Source organism: Astatotilapia calliptera, chromosome 17, assembly GCF_900246225.1.
Source record: "Astatotilapia calliptera chromosome 17, fAstCal1.2, whole genome shotgun sequence".
In the NCBI taxonomy this organism is placed as follows: Eukaryota; Metazoa; Chordata; class Actinopteri; order Cichliformes; family Cichlidae; genus Astatotilapia; species Astatotilapia calliptera.
The window spans coordinates 14,400,958-14,416,332 of record NC_039318.1 but is presented as its reverse complement, the minus strand read 5'-3'; the positions used below and the strand labels follow the sequence as shown (position 1 = coordinate 14,416,332).

The 15,375-nt window shown below is 38.3% G+C and overlaps 1 protein-coding gene across 7 annotated transcripts in view; it reads right to left on the bottom strand.

Moving 5' to 3' along the window:
• Positions 1–817: 817 nt before the first annotated feature.
• The window catches only part of ano2b (anoctamin 2b), a 72,034-nt gene continuing 57,476 nt past the window's right edge, over positions 818–15,375 (bottom strand). For all 7 annotated transcript variants that reach the window (XM_026146593.1, XM_026146595.1, XM_026146594.1 and 4 more), the window contains 5 exons: positions 14,878–15,030; positions 14,245–14,297; positions 12,316–12,494; positions 4,463–4,568; positions 818–1,828 (listed from right to left, as the gene is read on the bottom strand). In XM_026146593.1, coding sequence (XP_026002378.1) covers positions 1,448–1,828; positions 4,463–4,568; positions 12,316–12,494; positions 14,245–14,297; positions 14,878–15,030 — 872 coding nt within the window. In that variant the 3' untranslated portion in view covers positions 818–1,447. The remainder of the gene's footprint in view (positions 1,829–4,462; positions 4,569–12,315; positions 12,495–14,244; positions 14,298–14,877; positions 15,031–15,375) is intronic.

Below are 15,375 nucleotides of genomic sequence, written 5' to 3'. Positions count from 1 at the left end.
ATTTCAGTTTTCATTATTTCAGTTGCAGTCATGTTGCTATTTGAATGAGTAAATAGAATAAATATAAAAACAGAATTCAAGGGTACGCGCCAATTTGATATTAGGTCTACAAAGACAAATGGGCGCCCCGTTTTCAAAGGAGTAACTTTTGTAAAACAGTTCCCTGCCAAAGTCAGGTATTATTTTCCAGAGAACTGATTTGTCAGCAGGCAGTGATTTCTTACGTGTTCATATTTAATATAGAGTATAATCTGCGCCGCAGCAAATTAGGTCTGCTGCATAAATTACAAAATAAGTTCCCATTGCATGTAACTCATTGAGAATGGAACTGCCTTCATAATACGGGAACCTTAGGGTTAACATTTTACATATTGGCTAGCTAACAAGCTAATAAAAAAAACAAAACGTGATTTAACCGCAATCAAAGAAATCTGTGTGTGTGTGAAGATGCAGATTTCCACTAAATGGGCATGTTGAGTCCATGTTAAGGTCTTCTGTTTAAGCAGAACGGGCTCAGATTGATTACTTACCTGAAGGAATGTCAAGGTACACTGTCAGGTGTTTCATAATAAAGGACAGCTAATGCCTTTTGTTTCGCTGTCAATAAGACACAGTGTGATCATTTTCACCTGACTCAGTCTATAAAAGAGATGGCTTTTCCTTTGCATTCACAAGTTATTAAAGTCATTCAACAGTCAGCTGAAAGTTGTCACGACAGCTTCAACTGAAATGAGTGCCATAAACATGGTTTGTCACATTAGCATTTTTCCATCATTTCAAACTCAGGGTAAGGTAAAGAGAAACAATGACCAGCAGCTCAATCTTTAGTGGCAATTTTAGTGAATTCTGAAAAAAGGGGTTCAAAGTGTATTCCTGAATTCTAAAGAGAAGAGTACAGAAAATGTGGTATTTTTCAACTGCTACAAATTCTGTAAACAAAAATACATGAATAGCATAAGCACATAAAGCAGGAAACTATTGACAGCCCTAATGAGGAGCCACAATGTCTGTCAGTTTAATCATGTTGGTTAAATGCTTATTAAGACTACCCATTAGTTCATAGTCCTCTCTTCATCTCCAGTCTCTTCCAGGTTCCTGCAACATTTAGTTGTTTAACCTAACATGATGATTATTGCTTCTCTACGCTATGAAGCTAGTATGCCTCACTATTTTGACCAAAAAGTAAAAACGACAACTCTGTCAGGTAAACAGTCAGTGAGAGTAGGAACAACACATACATACACACACACGCTCACACCCATTTAGTCAATCAATGTGAACATTGCAGAGTCAACCACTCACATATCAGTGAATTTAAAATTTATGTTCAAAAGGTAAGCCACACATACCGGGACACAAAAGACACAGAAAAGACATACATGGACCGAGTCACCCAAGTGACAATCCATAGAACCAGCTGAAGCACCCCCGTAACGTGTGTTTCATCTCACACCGCTGTGTGTTTTGAATTCTCGTTTTCCTTCATGGGCGAAGAGGCAATATTCCTGTTGAACTGGCTGAAACTGGCTGCCCTGCATCTTGCCCTTGGCCCTCCTCCTCCTCGGTCCTCTCCAGCTGTGGGCCCCGATGGCAAAGTACTGTAGCGACCCGGGATCGGCAGATCCTGCCCTGGGGGGAGCGTGTTGCCGCTGGGGTGGAGGGTGGCATCCTTGGCAAACAGCCGCTGGATGAGTTGTAATTTCTCCTTCTCCTCCTGTAAAAAGACATCGACCAGGAGCTTCTTTTCCCTTTTGAGCTGCTCCACGATGGTTTTGGGAACATCAGGAATCACCCAGGCAACCACGAGGCTGAGGAACATCACCAGGTTCTTGAAGAATAGGAGAAAAGTGGGAATATAAGTGATAGAAAGACTGATGCATGTGGAAACAAGTGCAATTGATGATAACTGTGACAGTGACATACTGTATATCAACCATATCAATGTCACTGAGCCATTATGTCAAAAATATATACGCGGCTAGCGTAACACGCCAAAGTTGAAATAATGGATCCTGGCACTATTACAATTGTCCACTGGGTTATACCTGAGAACCAGCTGATCAGTGATGATCCCTGATAGCAATTTGGACCAGTTTAATGCAGAAGCTGATGTTTGCCTTTGTGCAACTTTGAGGTCTTTGCTCAAATCAAAGACAAACCAGTTCAAGTGATGAGAACGAGAAGGTACAGTCTGTAAATTTTTCACCGCAACACGTCAGTAGATTGAAGATTGCATTCATCTGTAGTGAGCAGAGATGGGCAGTAATGCATTACTGTAATCCGATTACTTTTTTCAAGTAACGAGTAAAGTAAGGGATTACTATTGCAAAAAAAGGTAATTAGATTACCGTTACTTTCCGGTAAGCACACTGCGTTACTAAAACTGTAATTTTTTTTGTGAGTGTCTCATGACAATGATGTAAGCGAGTGCGACGTTCGTGGCATATATCGAGTGCGGGAGAGAGTATGCCCGTGCAGCTTTTAAAGTGTGGAAGTACTGACCTTACTTTGAGCTTAAAAACTTAAGCTCAAAGTAAAAATGTGACAAAAAAGTGACAAAAACATTAGCGTCCACTGTTCACTGCGTGGGAAGAAAACTTCTTTTTACAGCAAAAAACCCCCTAAACTTCCAAGCAAGTACCGAGTACGCACCGAGTATGCTACGACGTAATGGGAAATTCACAGACAAACTTCCACTGACCGCTGCGGCACACCTGCACCAGGGCAAACCTCTGCCTGCCCCACTCCTGCTATACAGGTGAAAATAGAGCAACAGGACCGCTGAGTCTTTGATTTTATTTATTTTCTGCTGTGTTTTACTTGCATCTATTGAAAAACTGAGTGTAAACACAAAAAAATATTTTATTTTATGTGCAGGAATGTGCAGAAAATAGGTTTAGATGTTAAACAAATTTCTTCCAGTCAGAGAATGTTGCATATAATTTAATGTTTTCTTGATGCATAAAGTCAAGTCATAAAGATTAAAACTAATAAAAACAAATTTTAAAAAGAGACTTTTTCCATTTGATTACATTTTATATGATGGATTAGGCAGAAAGTAGAGCTGGGCTGAAAGATCTATTGCTTTATCACCTATTCAGGTTGTAAATCATGTTTTTAAAAGTAACTAAGTAACTAATTACTTTTGAAAATAAGTAATCAGTAAAGTAATGGGATTACTTTTGGGGAAGTAATTAGTAATTAGTTACTGATTAACTTGACCAACACTGGTAGTGTGTGTACTCTGCGTATCTGTAACCGGAAGGTCGCCGGTTCGATCCCCGGGCTCTCTGTCCTGGTCGTTGTGTCCTTGGGCAAGACACTTTACCCTACCGCCTCCTGGTGTTGGCCAGAGGGGCCGATGGCGCGATATGGCAGCCTCGCTTCTGTCAGTCTGCCCCAGGGCAGCTGTGGCTACAACCGTAGCTTGCCTCCACCAGTGTGTGAATGTGAGAGTGAATGAATAGTGGCATTGTAAAGCGCTTTGGGTGCCTTGAAAAGCGCTATATAAATGCAATCCATTATTATTATTATTATTATTACTACTCAGATACCAAAGTGACTCCGGACTTTTTCCCCTATCTGCGCAGGCCGTCACTCTATTGTTAACCGGAGCTGTCAGTGCTGGGTGAAACATTCTGAAGAGTCCAACATGGACCAATGAGTGAGAGAAGCTCACTTCTGACCGATGACAGCAATACTGAAGTGAGTTGTTGAGGATTTCCCAAACTTTTCAGTCTGTGAGCACTGCTGTTTTTTCTGTTGTTATGCTCAAGGGTCGTAAAAATTACAATTTCCCTCTGACAAACAGTTTGATTACATTCTGATGCCGTATGAGAGTTTATTCAGGACAACAATTTTACATCTATTTCAGATAGTTTTACTAATGCAACTATTTATGGGAGTAGGATTTTTAGTGGAAATTGCAGCAATCACAGATAAAGGACATAAGTGGGTAAAACTAAAAATGATTTCTCACTGTTCCATTCACATCACAAAAAAACTATTGAACCAAAAGTTTAAGAGCAACTGTATAGTACCTGAATTCTGGTCATGATTATTTCTTAACAGAAATAAAGAATGAAACTTTAACAACTTGTCCAAGGACATTTGAGAAACATGAAGCATCTGGTTGTTTTCCTGACCATAATGAGAGCAGAGTGTGATCCACTCAGTTTGGAATGACTGGCCAAAAAATCCCACCCACCCCACCCACACACCCACACACACACACACACACACACACACACACACACACACACACACACACACACACACACACACACACACACACACACACACACACACACACACACACACACACACACACACACACACACACACACACACACACACACACACACACACACACACACGTTTCTTTTATATGCATCACTGCAAATGCAGACAGGATTTAAAAAAAAGAAAAAAACAGAAACTGAGTAATACACTGAAATTGCACCTGGAACAGAATGACGAAGGCGAGCCTTGCAGCCAGGACACACCAGTACTGTTTAGAGAACTGGTACGCGTCTGGAGACCATGGGGGTTCCCTGTAGTCTTTATACCTAGAACAAAAAAAAATAAAATAAAATAAAACACCCATGGAGACAAGAATATCTACGAGTCCAGAGTTTGAGAATATGAGGCAAACATAAGATTAAACTGATTTACAGCATCTTTATCTAGCTGAGACCTTGCCTAATCAAAACATATAGCTCCTTGGCTCAGTCGAGAAACTTAAAGTGCAATAAACTTTATCAGGATTCCTTTCATTTGTTGTCCTTGTAGTAAACACTCTTTATTGTACCTTCAAAATAAACATGGGGAAACTCAAACCACATGTTGTACAAACTGTCTACATGCTCCAAATAAGGACAGAGGCAGAATAAGATAACAAGGACTAAGAATAACAGCCAAGTGCACAACAAAAAGGTAGACAGAGTAGAGCCATTTTACCACCACTTCACACTTTGACATTATACCTGGAAACTTCACTTAACCATAACTACTACTATCCTCACCCAAACCCTTACCAATCATACTAAAAAGCACAAACTGAGATTATGGGGATTTGTCGTTCCCCAAATCTTGAGTAATTAGATTGCGGTCCCCACAGGATCAGCAATACCAGATGTGATACAGAAATTGTGTCAGTCTGTTTTAATCATCACAGAAAGATGTCGTCCAAATTCAGTTCAAGGGTAAAAGGAGGTGAGGAGTGAACACGTGAAATTAAAATAAATAAATAAATAAATAAATAAAGCACAGTTGGTTCATTATTCATTATTCATTCATTATATCTTTAACTTTAAAAAAAAAAAAAAAAAAAAAAAAAGCGGTTTGTTAACACTGGAGAAAAAATGTGAGTTATTTGCTGCTGGAAGAAAGACATGAATAATATAGTTGGTACAGCTGGTGCATTCAGGTACCAGAGCTGCTGCTGCTTCTGTATCTGTTGGCTAAAATGCAACCAGAGAGGATTAGAATACAAATGTCAAGTTGCAACTGGACTGTTTGAGATTCAGCAGTATTATGAAATCAAAGAGACCCTGCTGAGTGAGTGTTGGAGAAAACCTCAGTGGTTTGTTGGCAATTTTCCACCCACTCTCTCTTAAAATAAAATAAGTGAAACGGACAAAAAAAAAAAATTCCCAAGAAAATAAAAGCATTTGTGGACAGGCATCTGATTTGAGCTACTGCATACATAAACTAACAGTCTAGATGATCCAACTTCAGCACAGCCAAGATTATTTAGATTTCCAAGTTCCTTAAATTCACTCGCTCCTTAATGAAGGTTGCACCCTCTTTACATCCTACTTTAGGATTTAAAAAAAAAGCATTTTCAAAAGAAAGGCAATGAGCAATAACTGTGGGTTAAAATACCTCCATCTAAACACATTTAGTAAAATTGTGGGTATTGAAACTCCAAATAACAATACTACTATGCATGTTATGGAACTGGCTGAGAGACATTTGCAACCTGCAGCATTATGAGATGTTATGAAATATCACTAAAATGCCAGTAAAAGCATTGAACAGCCTTAACCTGTAAACATCTGAAACGTTGAAGCTCACCAGAGTTCAGCAGCAGGTTACTAATCTGACCATCAACCAACCTTCTACAAATATGTAGAGAATGACACTTGGCTTTATGTTACACTGCTTTTGGCCTCCGTTTTCACAGCTATTGTAAAAGAGGCTGCATTTTCCTGTGGGATGCAAAGTACAACATAGAGCATTCCTTTGAAGCCAAGAACTAGGAGACAGTCCCTCTTATTGTTAACCTCAAGCACATCTTTAGGCAGAAAACGCGTCGTCTGAAACCACTAAATGTACAGAAGAGTGTGGAGACAAAGACTGGCTTTATGTGGAGCTGTAGCTATAGACAGTAGACATCTATTCAACATTAGGTTGAATCAGTGCACATTTAAGACATGGAGACACTCAAAATCAGGTTAAAAAGCAACATTTACTCCGTACTTAAAAATGTACTTTAGTGGAGACTTAAAATGTTATGAAAAGCACAACCAAAGAACAATTTTCAATCAAGTACTCAAACTTTAACTGCTTGCACTATGCTTGGATCAAGTGTGGTGCAAAGGTCCTCTCTCACTTCTGCAGCAATTTATGGAAACATGATTACAGAGATTCTGGGACTCTCCACCATTTGACCCTTAGAACTGAAGAAGCTTCTCGGATGAGAGGTGAAACGTCTTCAAGCAACTTAAAGAAGTCCAGACGCTTTTCTTTCCAAGCTCTTTAGACTACAATGACCTGGATGACTGAGAGCCTTCACAGAAATTACAGAGATTGTAATATTCTTTTGAGCATGAAAGTCAGAAAGTCAGTCATTTCTTTCCTGCATTTATAACTCGATCAGTTCTGGAAGATCCCCAACAACACTGGCTCAAATAAACCCGCAAATCATGACAGAGCTTGAACCTGAAAACTATATTCCTTATATTTTACATAGATGTATTTAAAACTGCACACCCCAAGAAGCAAAACAAAAGCATAACAGAAAAGAAATGCAGGAAGCTCGAATTGCAGGGCAGTTTAACACGTCACGCAAACAGGATGTCTCACATCAAAGTTTTACATTAAAATGACTGCACAACAAAAGTCAATTCCACACACTGTCATGAAAAAATTCCTCTGAAGTCAAAATAAATTAAAGGGACTGAATGAGCTGCCTCACTAAGCACTTGACTAACAGTATAGAAATAACAGAGAGGGAGGGGAGGGCCAGTGTGTGTGTGTTAGCATGGTCTTATGATGCCTGACTCCTTCTCCTTATACAGTCATGAGTGAGGAATGCTGTCCGTGAGAGTCAGTCTTCTTTCCCTTTCTTTTTCCTTTGATCTAGTCATCTGTCTCTCAGTCTCTCAGTAATATTTTTGCAACATTTTGTTTTAGGTCATCTTGAAATATAAAAAAAAAATGAAATAAAAATAAAATAAGACCAGTCTCTGTCAGTTTAATTCACTTAACACTTCTTAGGTGGAATCACAAATACAGTTGTGCTATCAAAGATGATTTTTCTCTCTGTTCTTGTGTGTGTGCACGCATGTGTTTTCTCAAAGCTCCATGTTTGGTTAAAATAGTGGAGCTCTGCAGCACTGAAGCATTTAACTCAATATTCTTTCAGAAGACCTCTCAATAAGATTAGGGTTACTATGTGAGACGAGCGTGTTCGTCTGGGTCATTCCCATCTATAAATAAATAAATAAATAAATAAATAAATAAATACATACATACATACATACACAGTAAACCTGTGTTACGCAACATGGTAGCTGTTAGCTATCATCCTGTTTGTTGTACGAACATATGAGCTTCATATTGGATCCATTTGGTAGGTTTGGCATCACCCCACATTTGCCCCAAACCTCTTTAACCCTTGTGCAGTCTCTAGATCGCTCTAGGCAGGAAAATGGAGCCGGATGCAATCTTTTGGAGGGCAGACTTTGGGGGCACAAAATTTTATGTTGTTTTTCCAATGAGGTCACGTTTCATTTCAAACTAAAAACATGGAGGATTATTTAATGCTGGCAAATGGCAGTATATACTGTATTAAACTTTACACTATATGTGGATCAATGCAATCAGCGTACAGTAATATAAGTCAGTCCCCATCTCTTTATATTTCACTAGGAAAATGTGATTCAGTTAAATGTGCAAACATACATGGAAATACAAAACATAAGGCAAAACCACAGTTGTACAATTCAAAAAAAAAATAATAATAAAAAATGTAAAGTCAATATTTTATATGACCACTTTCGGTGTTGCCGTGATGTAGCCAAATCAGTCTGGTATTACGTCACAAAGAACATAATAAACTGACAGAAAACCAAATCAAATGTTCTTCAACACAGCCTGAACTCTTTAAGAAACTTTTCATGTCATTCTTTTCCTGTAATTTCTTCAAGTAGTCTTCAGGAAGGGCATCTGGCAAAATAAAACTCCCAAATCATACATAGAGCTGTAGTAACTCCTTATACATAAGGGAGTAGCTAAAAGTAGCAGTCTGTTGGTAGCGGTCTTTAAGAGGCTTCTTGAATGACATTCCAAAGCTTTTTGGATTTCGACTGACTTTTGTTCTGTTCTGTCAAAATTATCCCACACTGCTTCAGTAATGTTGTAGGTCTGGGCTCTGGGGAGGCCAATCCATGACAGTGTTCCACTATGTTTTACAGATTACTGTACACACTCACTACTGTACCTTTCTCCTGACCTGTTCCCTATAAGTTTCAAGGTTTTTTTTTTTACTGTGCTATGTTTGTCACAACCCTATTACCCATACTCTCCAACCTGAAAAAGTAAGTTTTTAAATTATTGTTTCATAAATTCTTGACTTAACAGACATTAGTTTAAGCAGCTTTAGAATTCTTGTTCAACATTTCACTTGTGACATTTTTGTTTTTGCTGTAATTCCAGTTTATTTTCAAATATTTGCTCAAATACAGTATTAATATACTGTAATGGCAAACTAATACAGAGGCAATATATTAAAGTTTCAGTCAGGTTTCAGAGCTCATCAGAGCACAGAAACAGCTTTAGTGAAGGTTACAAATGATCTTCTTATGGCCTCTGACAGTGGACTCGTCTCTGTGCTTGTCCTGCTAGACCTCAGTGCAGCGTTCGATACAGTTGACCATAATATTCTATTAGAGCGATTAAAGCATGCTGTAGGTATTACAGGTAATGCGCTGCAGTGGTTTGTATCATATCTATCTAAAATTAGAAATATCCTGTCTCAGAGTGACGCTGAAAAACTAGTTCATGCATTTATTACTTCCAGGCTGGACCACTGCAATTCATTATTATCACGATGTCCTAATAACTCCTTAAAACTCCCATGATGCATTGAGTTTTTCCTTTCCAGTCACCTTTCTCACTCACTATGTGTTAATAGACCTCTCTGCATTGAATCATATCTGTTATTAATCTCTGTCTCTCTTCCACAGCATTTCTTTTATCCTGTCTTCCTTCTCTCACCCCAACCGGTCGCAGCAGATGGCCCCGCCCCTCCCTGAGCCTGGTTCTGCCGGAGGTTTCTTCCTGTTAAAAGGGAGTTTTTCCTTCCCACTGTCGCCAAAGTGCTTGCTCATAGGGGGTCATATGATTGTTGGGATTTCTCTGTATCTATTATTGTACGATCTACTGTACAATATAAAGCATCTTGAGGCGACTGCTGTTGTGATTTGGCGCTATATAAATAAAATTGAATTGAATTGAATTACTAAACCAAGCACTGAAAATAAAGAATATTTTCTCCTAATGCTGAGAGGAAACCTCTCCTTACAAATTATTTGATAATCCATTGCATAACCGCTTAACCCTCAATTGACTTCCTGCTGATAAGCCTGTTAGCAAAGCCAACTTCCTGTCAGCTCAGGAGTGAGTACTGTCTTGATATAAAGCAGGTATATACCTAAGTGGCAATTTTAACAGTTTTCCTCTAAGATTATGATTTTCAATACATTTCCATCTATAATGGTAGGTTCCTTGTTTTCTGTAAATCACTCGAAATCTACACTTTCAAGCTAAATATAATTTTATTATAACCAACTTATATCAGTAGATGTCAGACACATGGAGGTCAAAGGTCAAAGATGTGATATAAGAGGAGGTACAGCCACTCCAAATCTGTTTTAAAACTGATTTTTTTGTTTTGTTTTAAAAGTGAGCTTTTACTCTACACCAGGGGCTACTCAACATCCCACACTTCAAATTTCATCTCCTTAAATAAACAGTTTTGAAATAGCTACACACTAAAAAGATATAATAATATAAAAATTATTTGTTTAAAGTTTTAACCAGATACACTGTTACTGCTATTTTCATATAAATTTACACAAAACAGCTAACATCAGCATCACAACATCATCAAAAATGGAAAATAGAAAAGGAAAATGTCCTTTTCTTGACATAGTCTTAAAATGTTTAACTCTTTGTTTCACATTCAGAATTTTGATGACACCGACAACACTGTAGGACAAAAAGGACTGCGGAGATGTACAGTCATGCTCTGCTCACTGATGCAGAATCTTCAACTTCCTCACACTGCTGTTTTTAAAATTTTATTAAAAATGTAAAACCTTGGTGGGTAGCTTCTGTCACACCATCCATCTATTTATCCACCCATCCATATGCAGCACCACCCCCCTGCCTTCATTCATTCATTTCCTCACTGGTATTTCTATATCTTTCCATTTCAACAGTTTCCTTACTGTCTTAAAAAGCATTCCTTTGTATTGTTATCTGATCATCAGTTCAATGATATCTCCCCTCATCTCTGCATCCTCTGAATGGATGGATAGTTATTATCCATCCATTCATCTTGACTATTGCATGCATTCATCCATATGTCCAGAACCCCAAATTAACTGGGCCAGAAAGAAGAAGGAGAAAAAAAAAAAGGCAACCATTGTCTGGAGAATCTGAAATTCAGAGCTGAATCATTTGCCCTGAGCCCAGAGGCACTGCCCACATCAGCAGCACTGTCTAGATACAGTCTATACATGACTACACAGCTCTGCTCACTGCAGACACACAAAATCTTCCTGGAACATCCTGCAGCCAATTTCACGCCTATGAAACGTTCAAGGCGAACACTATCTGGTCATTCTTGCGATGTGACATATCAGCCTACAGTGGTACAAAGACTGCATTCTCGCATAGTAATTCTTTGCCATCTTATGTAACAGCAGGTCGGCCTCAGTTGTCTGTGGGCGCTGGCATCCATGACCTTTTCCTCTGCAAAGCTTTATATTGATATTATGAAAGAGATGCTTACCAGTGGAATGAGTGAAAATGCATAAAAGATACAATTGTGCATTTTGCAATAATGCCTTTCCAATCCATTCTTGTTGTTTCCACATTCAAAGTGGCATTACAGTTTGCATGAGGGTGCGATGGTGCGTCTTAATCAAGAACTTAGTTCCTCGCCGTTTAATTGAGTGTTTCACATTTGTAGCTAGCACAAAATATTAATACATCAATATTTGGTATGATAGTGATGACTACAAAAGGTTTTTGGTTCATTCAACTGCAGCCCTTAGCCCTGTAGCACAACCCAACTCAAGAAAAATCAAGTGGAAAAAAAAAAATCAATAAATCAGCTGTCCCTCCCTCAGATTGGAGTTTAATATTAGATGCAGAACAGGCCTTCAGGTTGAGCATTAAAAAGTGTTTGTTGTACCCAAAACAAAACACTCTTAAGCAATCCAAACTTGTAATGATTTTCAAAATTAGCAACGTTTAACTAAATTTATCACAGAAACATTTTTGAGACCAGTGATAAACGTTCAAAGCACTAAATAAAGTTCCTAAACTCAAATACAAGTTCAGATATAAAGAGAAGATTTCAACTCCATGAAACAAACATTCTTTAGTCAAGATTAAAGGGCCATTAACCTTAATTTATACATAATAATCTGAGTGAATCCTTGTTAATAGAGACACTGTTTGCATGTTTCTGCAAAGGCCAAAATTATAAGTTATGACAAAACACAGAAATGCTGTTTTATCCTTCCCCAAATTAAATTCCTCAGATGTAAAAATAGATGAATTGGCCTGAATGTTTTCTTGAATGCTCACCAAATACTTCACTGGCAGTTGAGGGAACAAAAGCAATAAGGCCAAACGCACAGCGTTTGTCCATGTATGACAAGTGAATAAACAAGTTGAATAGGTATTCCCATGTTGACTGGCTATTTGCTGAATACAGAAGTGCTCGTCCCACAGAAATGTGAGCAAAACGTAATTGCTACAAATATACTTCGTGAGCATGGGTGTGTGTTTTACCGGCATAAAGTTATGTTTCCAAGCTCAGAGTTCTGTGGTGCTGTGCCAGGTTTTAAATCGGACACGTTGAAGTAGGACAGCGTGTGGTCAATGAAGCCGTGCATGGTGCCCGTCGGACTGTACATGTACTCGTAAACGAGCCTAGGGATGAAGTCGGACGTAAAGGAGATCACAAAGGCCTATAGACAGAAAGACAAAGAGATCAAAACAGAAAGAGTGAAACAGTCTGTCAGGACCAGTGATATAGAAAAGTATAAAAACTGAATCATGTTTTATGCTGTTCACATTTCTTCCTTCACTTTTTATATATGCAAACAATTTGATTTTTAAGGAAACATTCTCACAGTTAAGAATGTAGCTTATTAAGCTACTGTAAGACCAGAATCAAATCAGAATACGATCAGCTATTACTCAAAGCCAAACTATCTGTAGCTGTAAAGGACAGAAAACCTCAGACTGATGCTTGTTCTTTTCAGTGAGAGGAGGGACAGGGGTTACAAAGAGCAAAAATCTGGTAAACTGTGCATTTGTTTAATATACATTTGAGTTTAAGGAACATTAAAGTCAGTAGAACTGATAGATACACATCTGTTATTGTTGTGAAGCTCCTGGTCAATCAATCAATCTTTATTTATAAAGCACTTTTCATACAGCAATGTAGCACAAAGTGCTTTACATGGTTAAAAGCAGCCCACCCCACCCTGCCCTCCAACTCACTCCCCACACGCTCATTAATATAAACAATCATGGATACATACCCCCCCCCCCACACACACACACACACACACACACACACACTTAAAAAGTAAAATTGGGCTGGACAGACATGAGCCAGGTGAGGAAACGCTATCACAGGGAGCCGTCTGCACCGGGAGCCGGTCACGGACTGCAGCCTCCAGGCTGGGCACACAGCAGGAGAGAGGCAAAGAAGCCCCCCAGCCAGGCTGAGAAGACCCACAGAGCCCCAGCAGCCACGGTCCACAGTGTGTGTCCAATCCCTCAGATCTAGATTACATTAAAAACTCCTGCTGCTTGTTTTTGGATCTGCCACAAATCTGTTTAGTATTAAAAGTAAACTAGATGGGCTTTAGCTCACTGGCCAGAGACAAATGCAAAGCAGAACCTTCCTGACCCCCCTTCCCCCTCCCCTCCACAAACATTGCATATTTATGTATTTCAGATACAACTCTGGGATCTCATGAGGTTATGAAATTGACAAAAGGTCTAATCAGCAGATCCAAAAGAGTATTTCACACATTATCCATGCCTGCGTGTAAAATTTGCCCCAAAATTGCAAATATCTTTTTTTATTAAAAATCTATAATAAACAATTATTTAACTACTTATTAACTAATCAGTCAAGAAATATGGCCGCCCATCCAGAGACTAGTTCTGTTGAAGGTTTCTTCCTTTTAAAAGGAGGATTTCCTCACCAGGTGCTGCTCAAAGGAGATCTGTTTGGACCCGTTTGCACTTTACACTTGTTCTCTGTTCTTTCATTTGATAATTTCTAAGGCACTTTGAATTTCACCTATCTTATAGCAGCACAGAGATCTGTGTTAGAGAAGTCTGGAAATGCACCATTATGCCAACTTTGTTAGTGCATTCCTGTCTCCGGTCTCTAAAAACAGGTAACATTTAATCTTATAAAGACATGAAGAAGTGGAAGATCCATGCAGTATATGCAACATATATACTATACAACCATTTTCCCCAAGATAAACTGAGCTGTAGAGGACTTTAAATTGATTACCAATTGCACCAACAGTGATAAATGTTTAAGTGTTCGGGTGTTTTGTGAAGTAATTAAAACACATATATTACTACAATATTTGTAGAATAATTATCTTCAGGTTTTTATTTTGCATGCATCTGCCTCATTTACTAATTTAGAAACCTGGAAGAGTGGAACACTGTGTTTATACTTACATTTATAATGACTGAGAACTTGCCCATTCCACTTAGTACATTGTACCAAATGCCTGTAAGGTGAGAAGCAAAAAAGACAGAAGGATAAGTTGAAGGGAATAAACAGGAAAAACAGGAAAGTCTGTATTAAGTACAGTAATAAAACTGTATAGGGACTGAGACAGTCAGTTAAACTTTACCTATAAAGTATTTAAAGGATATATTTATAACTGAGTGTGATGCAAATGTTAGCTAATTTTTAAGTGATCTGCATATAGACCAGAGCTTAGCTACACATAGACAAATAATCCATCTGATGATTATGAATTTACTTATTTTAATAATCCAAAGTGAATTATTTCGCTGGCAAACCATCATTCTGGTGATATCAGTTACCTAGAAAAATGTTATTGAATCGGTTGCCTTACAGTGTGGCTTTTGGGCTTATTAAACCTCTTTAAAAGTATCTGGGTACAGTGAAAAATGCTTGGAAATCAAGCTGAGAGGTTTCAGTCTGTGTATTAGTGAGATTAGCCAAACTGCCTGAAGCCACTGCTAACTCAAAGAATCAAATCAGACTGGTTTAAGATGAGTTGTAGTATCTTGTTGATGCTTAGAATGGCGATTCATAAACTGAGTGTCAGATTAGCTTACCAATGTCTTTAGCTCGTGCAGCGACTGGCCTACGCAGCTCTGTAACAAACTTCTTGGCATCCAATCTGATCTCAATGATATTGTTCAGCAGGGCAAAGAGAGGAGCCAGCGGGAAAGAAGCCACGAACAGAGAGACGAAACCAAACTGGATGACTGCAGAAAGAGAAACAGTTATTACATCTATCGGATGTATAATATAGGACATTAAAAAGTTTTTTGGTAATTTGTCTACATGTATTCAGATAAATAAGTTCTATATTTAAACCAATATTTACAATTACCAATTAAAAAAAAAACACTGCTTACATGTTAATTGTTGATATATCCCATACTTCCTACTGTAATTTTGCTGATGATATTAATGGCCATTCTACATGTAGATGATGTGATGATCTAAGTATAAAGATGAACAATACATCTGCTCCCAAAGCCTCATGCAAAACAAAAACGGGACTCATGAAAGTTTCATTTCATGAATTTACATTACTTAATTTATGA